The sequence below is a fragment of the Nipponia nippon genome, unplaced genomic scaffold (genome assembly GCF_047370975.1).
Source record: "Nipponia nippon isolate SJK-2023a ecotype South Korea unplaced genomic scaffold, ASM4737097v1 scaffold_2, whole genome shotgun sequence".
In the NCBI taxonomy this organism is placed as follows: domain Eukaryota; kingdom Metazoa; phylum Chordata; class Aves; order Pelecaniformes; family Threskiornithidae; genus Nipponia; species Nipponia nippon.
Window position 1 is genome coordinate 73,044,445 of NW_028262336.1, and position 15,324 is coordinate 73,059,768.

At 41.7% G+C, this 15,324-nt stretch overlaps 1 protein-coding gene and 1 long non-coding RNA gene across 5 annotated transcripts in view; both read right to left on the reverse strand.

Moving 5' to 3' along the window:
* Positions 1–1,260: 1,260 nt before the first annotated feature.
* On the reverse strand, positions 1,261–9,790 carry LOC148055839 (uncharacterized). Of its 4 annotated transcripts, none has more exons than XR_015705034.1 (4): positions 6,821–9,790; positions 6,460–6,668; positions 4,889–6,041; positions 1,261–2,214 (listed from the first exon to the last, which is right to left on the reverse strand). It is a non-coding gene; the product is annotated as an uncharacterized LOC148055839 (long non-coding RNA). The 4 variants fall into 4 exon arrangements; XR_015705033.1 differs by having other exon boundaries at positions 6,761–9,790; XR_015705035.1 differs by having other exon boundaries at positions 5,916–6,041; positions 6,460–9,790.
* An 846-nt stretch (positions 9,791–10,636) lies between these two features.
* Positions 10,637–15,324, reverse strand: part of TM9SF2 (transmembrane 9 superfamily member 2) — a 29,213-nt gene continuing 24,525 nt past the window's right edge. Inside the window, exon 17 of the mRNA XM_087758288.1 lies at positions 10,637–11,811. Coding sequence (XP_087614414.1) covers positions 11,744–11,811 — 68 coding nt within the window. The 3' untranslated portion in view covers positions 10,637–11,743. The remainder of the gene's footprint in view (positions 11,812–15,324) is intronic.

Sequence of the window (15,324 nt, forward strand, 5' to 3'; positions counted from 1 at the left end):
GGGTGGCAGGGGGAGGGAAATGGGGTTTGTTTAAAAGGCAGAGACCCACGGGTTTGTTTGTGTGCCCGCCACAGATCGCTGTCTTTAAAGCTCGCTCTGTGTACGGGAGAGCTGAACTCTGGTTGACACTTGTTTTCAAAAAAATTTCAGCGGTGAAGCGCCACCAGGAAAAGAAAGAACTTGTTTCTAAAAATTGTATGATATTTACTTTAAGTAGAACAGAGCCATTTTTTTCCAAGGTGGAACATGTTAGTACCGAATTTCAGTTATACGGCAAGACATATTTAAAAAAATGTTTATAATCCCAGTTTTGTGATTTTTTTTTTTTAAATCCTGTTGTTGATAGTCCAGGTCCCTATTGTACTTTACAGAAGTAAAGGTCTTTACAGACCCGTACTTTACTTTTCTGAATGGAGATTCAGACACTTCCATATCAAGCAAATAAAACTCCTGCAAGCGTGCTCGTGCTGGAGGTTTCTCTTCCGCGGACTATCCGGCAGCTGATCATATCTGGTTTAGTCTTCAGGTACATCCGTACAGCCCCTGGACATAGGATGCTGTGGTTTGTGAGAAGCTTATGAAACCCCGTGCAGAAGGGTGCAGCAAATGGAGTGTCGGCACAAGGCGGCCACAAAAGCGTGTAGGGAAGACTATTGTACTTGTAGGCAGTGATGCTCGTGCCCAGGGTTGTGCCGCGGGGACCGGGAAACCTTCATATTCTAAAAAGCGTCACCTGAATCGGCGTGAAAGAAAAGACAGACCTTCGGCAGCCTTTCAGTGCGGCTCTGAAAGAGCTGCCGCAGTTGAGGCCAAAGAACTGGGGAACTGGCACTGGGAAAATATCTAGAAAAAAGCTGGTGAGCTTTGATGAGTTGATTTCCTCGCTCAGGTCTCTGTGAGGCAACGTTTAAGGAGCGTCCAATTTTTATCTAACCCTAAACTACAGGTTTGTACAACTTAGCTTTTACTTCTCATTATTTAAAAGTCTTTTATGACTTAGCCCTGTGATACTAGCAGTTTGGATTAGGTTGCTACTAGCTTCAGAAGTTATGCTCCACTTTGACATAAAAATAAGTGAAATAAACATTTAAAGAAGTCTTGGAGAAGTTAAGTCTAGCCTGCCTACCTACCACTCTAACAGACTTTCCATAACTTTTTACATTTCTAAAGTCCTTATATAAAAGACAGTAGTCCATTATCTTTTAATGCTGAAAAGAAAAAAAAATAGAAAACCAGAAAACAAAGCTCTGACTGATTTCTAGTAAGATTTTTTTTTATTCAGCAAATTTGCCAAGATCAAGGAGGTAAGAATACATGTTCTGAATATAGTGCATACTCTGAATATATTATTCTATTCATAGTCTCTGAAACATCGTTTAGATGCTGCTGCTTTCCATCATGTCAGAAAGCAGCGTATCTCAAAAGAAGATAGTTTTCCAAAGACCATTAAGCATACAAAGCCTAATGTCTCCCATCACTTCAGTGGGGTAATTTTCTTATTTTTATAAAGGGAGCAGAAGGATTTGGCAACTGTCATAATATTTTGTCAATGTTTTCCATGTGAGAAACACCAAGTGAAATGATTTCGCTTTCCTCACATAACCCAGGTACCTGTGCATCCCAGGAAGAAACAGACTTTTCATCAGATGCATAGTGGGACCTCGTTACGTTATGCCCCTGTCCTCAAGCGCAGGTGGTTACCGCTGGCAGCAGAGCTCCCTCAGGCTCCTCGCAGGTGCCGAAGCGGGCTCCAGCCCCCGGGAAAACCTGCAGTCCCTTGCAAGTGAGCAGAAGCGCTTTGCATGCAATGTTCTGTCTTGGCTAGGATTTTAAAGACTAAATTTTCCTTTCCCCTCTTTGTATGAATTAGAATTGGTTTTTTTTTGTGCTTGTTTTGTTGGGCTGGAGAGGTAAAAATGCCCGGTAGTCCCCTCACTGATTCATCTCTGCTCAGTGCCATGCGCCACAGCAGAATTGAGGCGGGAGCTCTCCAAAGACCTCCATGTGGAAAAGGCAGGTGTGAATTTAGTGCTGGTCCCAGATCCCGAATTGAAGGGTCTGCTGACTTTGTCATCCACCTTCCTCACGCCCAACAGGTACACACAGCCCCCGCATCTCGGTAGCCTCACAGTGACCAACGTCAGAGGAGTATATTGGAAACATTCCAGTGTTCATTGGAACAGGCTGCCCAGGGAAGCGGTTGAGTCTCCATCCCTGGAAGTATTTAAAGAACAGATAGATGTGGTGCTCGAGGACATGGTATAGTGATGGACTTGGCAGTGATAGGTTAACGGTTGGACTCGATGATCTTAAGGGTCTTTTCCAACCTTAACGATTCTATGATTCTATGAAATGAACTTTCCATTTAACCTTCAGTTTTGTGACTGATGTGGCATGAAAAGTAGTAGCTGTCGCAACGGTTTTAATGACATGGAAACATTTTCTGCCACCAACTAGACCAGAATCATCAGTCCTTTCACAGAGATCATCATATGGCTATCCCATGGCAGGGAATTTGTTCTCTAACAATTTGGGCTACTTTTGGATCGGCCAAGGACTGAAAAACTTCTCACCTTAGAGTCCAGCCGTGGAGAGCGACCTACCACTTCAATGCAAGCAGAGGGATGCTAGTAGATGAAGAAACGTGCCAGTTAGCCACCTCCCATATCTCACATCTTCTTTGTGGGGAAAAGAGTTATGCTTTAACTAAAGCAATGCAGAGACTTGGTTTCTGGTGGATTTGCATCAGTTGTGGTTATAAATGACCTACGACTACCTGCAGCACCTCCTGACCTGCCTGGTGACTTGAGAGAAAGGATCATACGATTGCTCCCAAAGGTCTTTAGTTGAAATCAGCCGGTTTAAGTAGGAGATCTTGGCTAACCTACTGTGCTTGAACTGAAATGATTTCGGGATGGTCTCATGAACATTGCAGCCTGCAGATCTAACAAACAGGAGTATAGTCTCTGGCGTACCACCTTTGGGAGCACCAGGTGCACTGCACAGGGGACAGCTGCAACTGGAAGAGGACCCCGATTTCAGTCTCCAGGTAAAGCAACATTGGTTTTACCAATTTAACAAATGATTAAATAGTCTCCAAGGAGACTATTTACAAATATACCTATCAGACTAAAAAACTGGATCAGCAGACCCGTATTTCTCCCTATGCTGATGACCCAACTGACTATAAAGGAAGGTTGGCTAACAACGTACGCCACACTCGCAGAATAAGCCCACTGCCCAGTTATGCTTGACAAAAATACTTTTGACAAGGAGGTGTAATTCATTGTTTAGAATCACTGAAATGTATTTTATAACTGTTATTCTCTGGCATTCACCCCAGAGGAGTAGCCGTGCTGCTTATCCAGCTGCTGCTGAAGGTATAGAGAATTCACTATAGATACAGGAGGGCTGAACATAAGGTGTGAAAAATTTTGTCGAATTTTTGAATATGTTTGTATCCTGCATGAGCAGGAGTTCCCTATCTACATATGTCACATTAGCCTGGTATTTCCTATTTATATTTTTAGTTTCACTTTCCAGATTTTAGGAAATTTAGGTTTTTCCCATTCACATAACTCTGTCTCAGACCTTGTTTTTTCCTTCAAAAACCCACTGCCATATGGAGGAAACATTAAAATTATTGGATCCAAAGTAAAAACAAAAGCAGCTTAGTGTTAGCGCAAGAGGCTTAAATCGAGATAATTAAACCTAAGTTAAACTGAAAGTAAAAATTACAGATAATTTTGGCCAGTAGATATATACACCATATACCACACGGAAAGCCATCATCACCCACAGCAGAAGCACACAGTCTTCAAAGAAGTTCATCATCTTCAGAAATGCTGAAATAAACTTCCAAGAGAAATCTGTGCGCTAAGCAAACAAGAAAAATCTCCAGCAGGACTATTTTTGAGAAGAGGCTTCCTTGCCTTCCAGAGTTTCATAGAATCATTTAGCCTGGAAGAGACCTTTAAGATCATCGAGTCCAACCGTTAACCCGGCGCTGCCAAGTCACCAGGGGAACACACGCTGCTATGCAACCAAGTGATTTTCTTTGACTACCATTTCGTGAAGACGGTCATGTGGTGTTTTCAGTACGGATGGGACCCAGGATAATCCTTCTGCAGCCCAGCTTTCCTCTTCTGTTTGTTATTTTAATGCTGTGATTTATACTCGATGCTGCTGTGAGTGACAGCTACTATGACAGCCACCCGGTATATCTCTCAGATAACGATGGCTGGCCTGATTAACTGTCATGGCTTTGGGATATTTAGGAGTAGCCTTTAGTTGCTCAGTTTTTAACAGAATAGTTGAAAATGAGACCGCTACACTTGGTGGCCATAGTATGAATTAAATCTCTTCCACATGGAAAAATCTTGTCAGTGTTCATCTACAGGAATAAACCTGGCCCCTCAGAAATGCCAAAGGGTAACCGGGTGACACCAATCCGTGATCCTTTACTACAGACTTCCATGCTGCTTCCCAAAGACCACTAGATGTTAATTGTTAACACTGAGCTGCAGGTTTTAACCAAAATTTTGGCAGGCAGCTCTGGGAGTTTCTGTGACAATGAGCATCAGCTAACAGGGAGGGGAAAAAAAACCAACACCCCCCACCCCAAACTGCTGTCACTGAAATGATGCAAAAAAATTGCCCAAAGTTATAACGAAAAGGGTGCATTATAATTACTACTCTCTAGTTTGTTTTACCCCTGCTGTGGATGTTGCCACTGCCGGCAAGATATGGCGGCAAACCACCCACTTCTTCCTATGCCTCCACTCATCAATACACAGCTACTGCCTTGAAGCTGTGTTAAAAAATAAAAGGAAGACATATGTGTTTGCACCCACACAAATAAACACGAAAGGCTGGAACATGCCCATACCAAACTGGGAGCTCTGTCTTATGCTTCGTGTGGGAAGCCCAGCCTCAGATCACAGCCTGACAGAAGAGCAGAGCTTGGTAGGGCTGAGGGGATGATCTCAGGCTCTTTACCATCTTCAAGGATCTGTAATTCAAGGAGGCAACGGAGCTGCGTAACAGCGTGCCCGTAGGTACTGGAGGGTCAGCGATGCACAGTGGTCTTGCCCAAGCTGGGTTATGACAGCACTCTTCTTATATTCTGTCCTATGTTTTTATCCCATTAACCAGAACAAATTTCTTTAACATCAGCTTCTGCATCATGACTTCCCAGGAATGCGTAATTCCTTGATATTCCCAATAAAACTACCAAAACCCAACAAAAACATTCAATAAATCCGTTGCATCAATAAAATGATTTTAATACAATTTAAACTTTGCATTATCTTAAGTTGTGAAATTATCCCAGATCCTTTTCCCTTTCCTTCCAGCCAACTCAGATTTTCCTTTGGAGCTTAACTGTGGTAAACAGGGGCTATTTGGAGCTTAACTGCAGTGAATGAGGTAAAACTCCTATTGACTCCTGCAAACTTTCTGAGAGCATATTTATTTGTTCTTCCATTAACTTTTTTTGGTGTGACTAGCCCTGACTTAGATGGATTTCTGCTATATACCCTATATGAACTAGTAGTGTTGCAGCTTTCTGTATCTTTGCTCAGGCTGTGAGATTCAAAGTTGATTAAAAGTGCAAGAGGGGTTATTTGTCTTTGCTGTCATCTATTTGCAGCCCTAGAACTCTGACATTTTTCGTGCAATTTCTGTTTCCCATTTATCGCTTTTATCTTTGGCAGTGTTTTCACTGAGGACTCCAAGGCTGCAATTTTCCCTTCCTGGTCCTGCACAGAGATGGCCCATCAGAGCATCTCCGTCTGTAGGGGCTCCTGCTGGATATTTGTTTCTTTGGACACTGTGCACTGAGACTCGTCTTACAGCACGCAGAAGTGTATTCTGCATCGAATTACAAGGCAGATGGCTTGCAGAGGTTATTTTACCAGCAGTCCTCAGAAGTGTCAGGGATGAGTGGGAAGGAGACGGTGTCCTGTCCAACAAAACACTGAGACTGCAAGTTCTGCCCCATTCTGTGCAGCAACCGTCTTCACAAACCTCTGTCTGTAAAGCTGTTTCGAAAGAGAGAAAGACATATTAACCCTAAAATAATCCACTGGTCAAGATGATCTCTGGGGATTTAGAATCACATTCCTAATCTGCCTAAATTTGTCTGCCTGGCTTGCTCTCTTCAGAAATTCTGTTCTGGATCTAAGATGTCTCTTCCAGCAAAAAACCCCGCTTGAAACTGGTAAGAGACTGATGGAGAAGACTTGGGTTTAATAAACCAGCATTTTCCTGGTACACTAATCAATTCTTTGTTTGGGCTTTGCCCCCCTGGGTCTGGATATTGTCCTTCTCGAAGGGAAGGAAGCCTCTTTCTTCCCCTCTGCAATTTTTGTCCAGAGTTACTACGGTCACCCTGCTTTCGGGGATAAACAGCAAATTTAAGGCCACCCGCTGCTTCCCTTTGCCTTGCCCTCCACCTGCCTCGGGGCTGCACTGATCCGACATTATGCAGCAGGAGAACACGCATCATCGTGTGATTTAGCTCCGTTGCCGTCACTACGGCCTGCAGACAGCAGGAAAAGGGCGACAGAACAGAACAGCCATTTCTTCTCAGCTGTCTCGCTAGCCTGCCCGCAACGGGCAGACGAGCGGCTTCCAGGCAAAGAGTGGCTAGGACTCCTTGTGAGAGCCTGCAGGAAAAAGTAGGAAACAGGTCTGACCTTCTGATTGCTCCGTTTTGTAGCTCCTAAGCAAGGCTGGAGAAGAACCGTCACAACCCTACCGCTTTTTCTATCCTGGGGCCACAAAGGGAGAGAAGGGGCCTCCCCGCCAGCCCACCGACCTCCTCGGCAATATCCCCGAGCGACTCCTCATTCCTGGCGCAGGCAATAGCGGGAGCAGACCGCCGCCCAGCTGCTGACCTCCGGCGAACGGGAAGCTTGCTCGTCTTCAGCAACGCCGAGGGCAAGCGGAGGCCGGACTGCGTGCATGCCTGTGCCTGTCCTCTCGGGAGGTCACTGTGTGCATTTCTTCCTCACGTAGCCGTAGCTGAGTCAGTTTAGTCTTTTACATACCTCAACCGAAGAGTAATTGTGAAAAAAATTGAAAGATGGTCACGGAAAGTTGGGAAAAATATCAGAAAGAATGTTTTCTCTACCTTAATAATTGCCCCAAAATAGAGAAGAAAATTAAAAATAAATCTCTTGTCTTCTTGACTTGATACGACCAAAGAAAATAAAAGCAAAACCAAGAAAACCACCAAGAACCAAGCCAAAGCAAATCTTGCACCAGCAGTAGCAAAACAACAGTCGTGCGGAACTGTTCCAAAACGGGGAGCTGACACTGTTGGAAGTACGAAGCCGGGCGGCGGCGTTCCGCCCCTCGCACCACCCAGGCTGGCCAGCCTTTCGGGGCGCTCTGTGGGCCCCCTCTGAAGCACCCCTTTTTTAGAGAACTTACAAAAACTGTTTGAAGGTATGGGAGTGGGCGAGAACAAGTTATCCTGACAAAGCAAGGCTGTCTGCGTTACAATTCATACTACGGGACCCTTGTTAGCCACCTGCCCACGCTAGACACAGGAGGCACATTTTTAACATCTGCACAGGTAAATTATTTGTATGATTATTTGTTTTTCACCTTGATTTTTGGCTGCCTGCTTCCAGAAACTTTAAAACCAGCACAGGCATGTATAGGATAAGTCCGGCCAGCGGTGTGCTCTGGTGACTCTTCCCGTCACCCCCTTAACTCTGCTCCCGCGCTCTGCCCCTGCCTGCGTGCTGCGGCCGGCAGGTGATGCTAAAATGCCTCGGAGGGAAGGCAGGCTTTAAACCAACGGATAAATTAAGTTTCTCTGTCCCTGAAGACCTGTGCTTTAGTCTGAAGCATCACACGCTTGTGCACATGCACGTACCCAAAGTCAGTATAGGAGGTAACAGGAGAAATATTTCAGGGGTCAGCTTTATATAGATACATAAATAAGTAGGTTGCTATTAACTGTCTGTCATAAGGTGAAACAGCAGGATACTGAGAAGAAAGAGTGAAATTAGAGGTGAACTGTAGGAAACTATATTTGGGAGAAGACTAGAACATCTCTGCACGAGCGATCTTCTTCCCTGTAAGAAAATACTTAGTTGTGCTGAGCTCCGAGAGAAGAGTTGGGACTGTTACCAGAAGCGAGGGCTTTTGGAGGAATCATAACTGAAAGGAAAAAAGGGATGTAAATGCAGAGGTGAAATTGTTCTGTGCAGAATACGCATCATTCTCGAAATCATGATTAGTAATTCATCCAAGGGAGCAAGCAGGGATTTGCGAGCGCGCTAACTTGGATGAACAGATCATTTCAGAAGCAATAACTTTAAAGAGAAATTATGAAGAGGAGATACCGCTGCCCCCAGAAATGAAGCTGTTGCCCAAACCGGTAAGGCACAGAAAAGAGAGCAGCGTGTCACTTCATGGCATAAAGTCACGGTCACGTGTATCCCACAACAGCCAAAACGACCAAAGTTGTAGCTCATACAACCTGACGTTTGGAGTAGCTGGAGCAGGAAAATTAAATCCAACACTGCAGTAACATTCAATTATGACAACAACGGACCATGTTCATCAACCATCATATACAAAAACTTCTCCCAGCTGTTAAGGACTTACCATACTTTCATGTGACTTATTCCTTACCTGTAGAAGTCAAGATCTCTATCAGCTGAGTAACAATAACTCACCAAGCAACCTCAGTTTTTATTTATTGTGCACTGCGAATGTAGTCAGGATTGGCTACAGCAACGCCTCCCCAGCAGTCCCGCAAAGCTCTGCAGAAATCCTCGGCCACAATTGCAAACTCCACTGACCAAAGCCAGATACACCAAAACCTCAGCGTTCCCTTTCAAGGTCTCTCACTCCTCCCCTACCTTGCCTGAAGTACCGATGTTGTCCAGCCTGCTTTCCTTAATTTAGAGATTGGTGGTTTTGCCTTTACTAGTATTAGTAACACAGTGTTTCTCATTCACATTTCACATTTTTGATTTGTACATCAGTTCAAACAGGACTTGATTTGCGTTTCCTGTCCCTTCAAACAGGTTATTCAGATCAGTATAACTCCGAGTCCTCGGGCGCCTGCCTGAATTCCATCCCGTTCCGCCCTCTCTTCCTCGCTTCTCTTCCAGACTTACTTTTCCTGAAGAAAATACTGACGGACCCACTTAAAGCGTTTTTCAGGCAATCGCAGAAAAACTGATGCTGGTCTGAAGTGTTATAGTTTGTCTATATTTGCTCTCTCTTCATGCAGCTCAGCAATTTGTTCCTACCTCTTAACCCTCCTAGTAATTTACATTTTCTCAGATATCCGTGCAGTAAGTGCATTTTAAGAAAATACCTGGCAGTACAGAAAGATTTTGGAAGAGGCCAGTATTTTGAAAGCTTAGACAAAACCCCAGGCCTCCCAGGAGATCTGAAGAACAGATACGGTACACAGTAGAACATTTGGATGCCCTAACCCATACCAGGAGCCTACATGCTAGAAAAACTTTTAAAATTATCTGAGGCAATAATGGGTTTCAAGGGAGGGGACAACCTTAGAACAGCTCTTCTATAAAATCTGTGATGTATTAAACTGTCTGGAAACTGTCTGGATTGTCTCAAGTGCTGCACAGGGAAACCTAACCATTTCAAGTTCCAAAACAGCTGCAGTTATTACAAGACAAGGCTGCTTGAAAAACTGTGTATGCTGCAGGTTTAGATTCCAGAAGATAACGACACACTTCACAAACTGCCTTGAAAGGTGACAATAAGATACTTGAGAAGCTGCCATGACTTGTCAACTAGTCTGTAGGAAAAAAAAAAAAGAAAAAAAAAAGGAAATACACCCATCGGTTTCAAACCCATATACATACCACATAGCTCCATCCCACTTCCATTAATCTGATTTTTAAACAGCAGTTGTAAATAGATCACAAAAACCTCTTTTCATGTCACTACACTGAAATTCTTGAGCACCTATTATATTCGTATTTCAATAATAGCCAAGTGATTCATGCTTCTCAAACTAAGCATTCCCATTTGTGTAATAACTGTTGATGACTGAGCAGTGACTACACATACAGCCGGTGATCACAAACCCAGGGATATTAAGAATATTCAACTTTGTGTTTTTTAAAATTTAAATCAAGAGTCACACTACAACTCACTGCATTAGTCAAGAACAAACACTTACCACACTCACCCTTTTCCTGTTTTGAACATAAAACATGGAAGATTTATCTGAAATCGGCATTTCCTAGCGACTGCGTGTGGGGAGGGGCACAAGAACAAACTGCCCACAGCATCTGAACAGAGCTGTGGTTGGGGCTAGGCAGAGCCTGAGAGCGGTGTGGTTCACCTGGGAGGGGCTGAAGCCTTTTTAACCCGCCAACTTTTAGGAGGTTAACAATGACAAGTTACCTTAACCAAAGATATTTTTATTGGGTTCAATATTTAAGCATCAGTAGATTAGATTAAGGTCTTTTAGAAAAGTAAACCGGTAAGAATGAAAAACCCCAACCTTATGAATGGCAATTGGTACATGAAGTTTACCTTTAAATAAAATTTTATCAGGCTTGTGGAAACATGCCAAAAGCCAAATTGTGTTACGAGTCTAAAATTACCAAACAAGATACGAACAAAATACTCCATTTTCAAAAAAAGCAAATATAGGTTTAATGCTAGTCATCCAAAATTGACATTAGTCTCTTAATATAAGGCAAAAATAGTAATTTTCTTTTATTTTTTAACCTACATTAAGTACAATCAGCAATAGTTGCCGTTTAGGATATGCATCATCAAGATCTAAAAGCAAGATCAGCAGAGAATGCTGACTCATGCATTATAAGATCTTCTCAACATACTGACAATTCCATAGCAATCTCTGAAAACGTATCTGGGTTAGGGACTGGGTTAATGCTGCAGAGTGGTTTTGTTAAATGTGTGTATAATTTAATTCTCATGCGCCACAATCACATTTCCGTGTTATAGCCATGGAGCACAAATAACACTTCTTGCAGATCTATGGGTGTGTCAATATACATTAACCTATAGAAAATGCCATAAAATACTCTATGCAATCTTTAAGCATCCATCTTCAATGTAATTGTATTTACATATTTTTATGAACTTGTCATATGTAATAAGCCACTGAAGACATTTTTACAATATTTATTAGATTATGAATTTATAAATTCAAGGACTCAGAGGCACATAGTTTAAAAGGCCAAGAACACCAAAACTAATGAAGTCACAGAAATCAGAATATTTATGGACGTAACACCAGTAAAAAATAAAAATCACATCCAAACTAAAAGCAACGCTTCTTAAGAGTCATCCTTCAAAGTTACATAATAAAAAGTTCTCATTTCCCTCAAAGAAAAATAATTCATCCCACCTACCAAGCTAGAAAACCCTATTTACAGTTGTACTTTGATCAGAAGTATCATTAGGTTGTGGAATACAGCCACTTCTACTCTGCCATTAGAATTTAACATTTCTTTTAAAGTATCGTTGTATTTACAAATGCATAAATATCGTAACTCTGATCTTCATTAAGATCTGAATGAAAACAGGTTGTTAAGTCACAATACAAACGTGTTAGTGGAAAAAGTAGCTGCATATTCAGTATCATTCTCAAAGAATAGGAAGCCAATACTTCTGATAAAGCTCAAGTTCATCAATTAGACCAGGTCTTTAAGTTATGTTAATGAAGATTAAACCTCTTCTGTGTTAATTCTTTACATTGGTTTCTTCAGTCAACTTTCACCACGCTGTAGATTTTGGTTACAAACCAAAAGCATGCAAAGAATCCAATTGTCCCTAAAAAACCAAACAAACAAAACAAAAAAGCAAAAAAAGAAGTTACACATTAGGAAAACTGACACAGGAGACATTCATTTCTACCTGTAGTTCATAAATCGGGACATACGTATATGCAGTCTGCTATCTTTAGTCTTCAGTACATCCATCAGATCAGATAATGGAAAGTGACAGACAGTACCTGGTCTTTCTAGGCATCAGCTACTATAGAGTATCTAATTATTTTCACAATCATAGAGCTGATCACGGGGAAGACTCTCATTTTAAGATGTTTCTGTGTTATTTCCCTTCCTACATATTTGTTCTTTGTTGTTTCATTATTCCCACGTCCAACTCCTTCACATTGCCCCGCTTCACCCTTCTCCAGGGACTAGTCACACACACTTTACCTCATCTGCTCAGCTGGTCAGAATATTGTTATTATATTTAATAAACCAATTACATTGACAGCCTCAAAAGGAGTGTTCCCATTTCTTAGTTACACTTTAAGGTCTTGGAAAATTAGAGCACTACCTTTATTTCTGTGTAAATCAAGTTAATACAAACTTCAAACCATAGCGTAGTTGCTACACAACTTGTACTTCCTATTGGAAACACGTTACATGCTTTAAAAATAAACACTTCTGAAATACTTAAGGCCATCAAAAAGTATAAGCAAACTTGAACTGAAACTGAAGGACAAGGACTGTTTCCCTGATAACTTACAATCCTTTTAGCTGAACAAGAATAGCTGCATCACTTCTCTTTGTGAAAGTCCAACAGAAGGTTTTAACAAAAATGTTCTTCTGAATGCAAAGTACTTAATATAGTTGGGCTTTGTTAATTTAACTGGATTACTTCAAAATGCAGCCTCAATCACAAAGATAATGGACTAAAGAGCAGCTCAGAACACCTGTAACAAGAACCTTAATTTCCCACAAAAACTAGGACAGAAAAAAAGCCCTGAAGATTATCCAATTTTTGCCTGAGTACCTCTTCTAAAATCATAGCCTTAACTTACGCAAGAGCCAAGTAAGTTCTTTAAAGAAAAAAAAAAATCACCTTTATTTTAGATCTGATAAGAGGCACAACAAAAGCTGTGTGCTAACTCATTCACTATACAAGCTTGGAAGGAACCATGAATGATATCAGGGTAATTTTTTTCTTCCCTTCACGCTTGCTAAACTACTGATGTTTAACCGACTCATTTACTATGATACGTAGTTGTGGTCCCAGCTGCGAATCAAAGATTTGTCATGTAGCTCCCGGTATTTTGCCTGCTGAGTCTGATCAATGACCTGGAATGCAGTACGGATGCAAGTGCCTGAAGCATGTGTTACACTGACATAGCAGCAGGGCACCGTCAAAACCCTTCCTGATACTGACGATTTTTAACAGATGAGTAAGCAGCGGCAGAATAGTTTTGATACAACGATTATGATTTTATCTTTTTAGCTTCTTTATCATCCTGACACAGGAAGTCAACTGCCTTTAGGAGCTGTTTTTGCTAAATTGCTAGTATGCTTTTTCGTTTAAGAAACTGAAGAACTGCCTGTCCCTTTACCCTGCCTCTAACTTTTTCTGTAAAACCTCATCTCAAAGCACTTCAGTAAATCTCAGAGAACTGAACGCATCCACCTTTGAATGTCTATGAACCTAAATGAACAAAATTATTCTTAAATTTTAAGAAATAGAACTATTGCCTCAAATTATAGGATAATTTGCACTTAATCTCATGGGAAGTAGATAAAAGAAATCATTAAGCATATGCTGTTTCAAAGTTCTAACCGCTTGGTTAACTTCACACGTATTCTCCCCTAATTTCAATACAGAAACTGAAAATTTCAAAAAAACGAAGGCATACAAACTCCGAAAGCTTAGTTCAAGTTGCACAGCATAACTCACATCTCCACTGTCCCAATTACATACAAATGACTACCTCAGAAAGCATCTCAAGGGGTCTAACAGTAAACTACCTCTTCTTTCCATGCTTGTGAACCTATCCTGAAAAGGACTCCCCAGATTTTCTGGCAGGTGCTGCACAGCCAACTGGTCAATTGAAAGTGAACGCGTGAGCAAGGAAAAGGGAGATGCACTGGACACGTCTTAATGCCTCTAGACGATGTTATGTGACATGACTGACTTGAAAGAATAAGGGCAAAAGAGGGAAATTACATGGGTACCTTAGGTGCCGAAAGGCAGCTAAGCCAAGTCTCAGCACAGAAAATTTACTGTAAATCCCCTTTATTTTGAATGTGTGCACTCCAGAATTACTGCGTGCATCCAAAGGAAACAGACTGAATAAAGGAGACAGGGTATACACAATTCTGGTTTTGGCGAAGACTGTTTACAATTAAAGGCAGACATGCTGGATATCTATTGGAAAAGCTAGTGACACTAAATTAATTGACCTTACACTTACGTAAGGCCTAATTATTTTTCATGCTACTTTCTGAGTTTGCACTGCATTTGAAATTGATCTACATACAGCAGTACACATTCATTTCTAGTTGAACAACCATGCATTCTTAAATTCTTTAGTTCAATGAGACTATCAGTAAACCCAGATCACAAATAAAGGTTAAGAGAAAGGCAGGGCAAGAAATAAGATGGAGCAAGAACAGGAGGCAGAATCTCTGATCTACACATTCAGAATGACTTGCTAACCGGTTCACAAAATATAAATAAAAGTAGAGGTGATGTGTAACTTACAAAACATCCGCAAGCAATGCCAAAACACATTAGACTGACTTAAGAAGGATGGAAGATAAAACTAACCACTTTTGGAACACAGCTTGATCACTTTTCAAAGAGATTATATAATGTCCTTAAGTCCCATTCCCTCCTTTTAAGAAGCAATGACCCAAAAAACTCCTTGCAGGCTCTTGCTGCTGTTCATCATCATCTGCATTCAGTTGTGGTGCACAAACTGCTTCAATATTTCCTAAGCTGAAGTGGCAATGTCTTTGAAATTAGTACTTGGTTACGCTTAAAAGGAACACCGTTCTCAAATGTCAGTTCTTTTCCCACTTGATTTTTTTGGTTCTCCTACGTTAAGTGGAAATGAAAATTCTACTTATAGTGAGATCTGTATTAAAAGCTCTGATGACAAGCCATTTGTGTTCTAGCAGGCCTCAAAATACAGCCTTTATAGCTGCATACACAAATCCACATCAAAGCCTTAGGAATCATTAAACTTCTTCATAAACTTGGAGCTTGAAATCATTTAAAGCATTGATAAGTTCAAAATACTTTCCAAAATATTGCTCTGTAGGGTAAAGTCCACAAAGACTTGTGGATGAGGGGAAGGCTGTGGATGTTGTCTACCTGGACTTTAGTAAGGCCTTTGACACTGTCTCCCACAGCATTCTCCTGGAGAAGCTGGCTGCTCACGGCTTGGATAAGTGCACTCTGCGCTGGGTTAAAAACTGGCTGGACGGCCAAGCCCAGAGAGTGGTGGTGAATGGAGTCTAATCCAGTTGGCGGCCAGTCACAAGTGGTGTTCCCCAGGGCTCAGTGTTGGGGCTGCTCCTG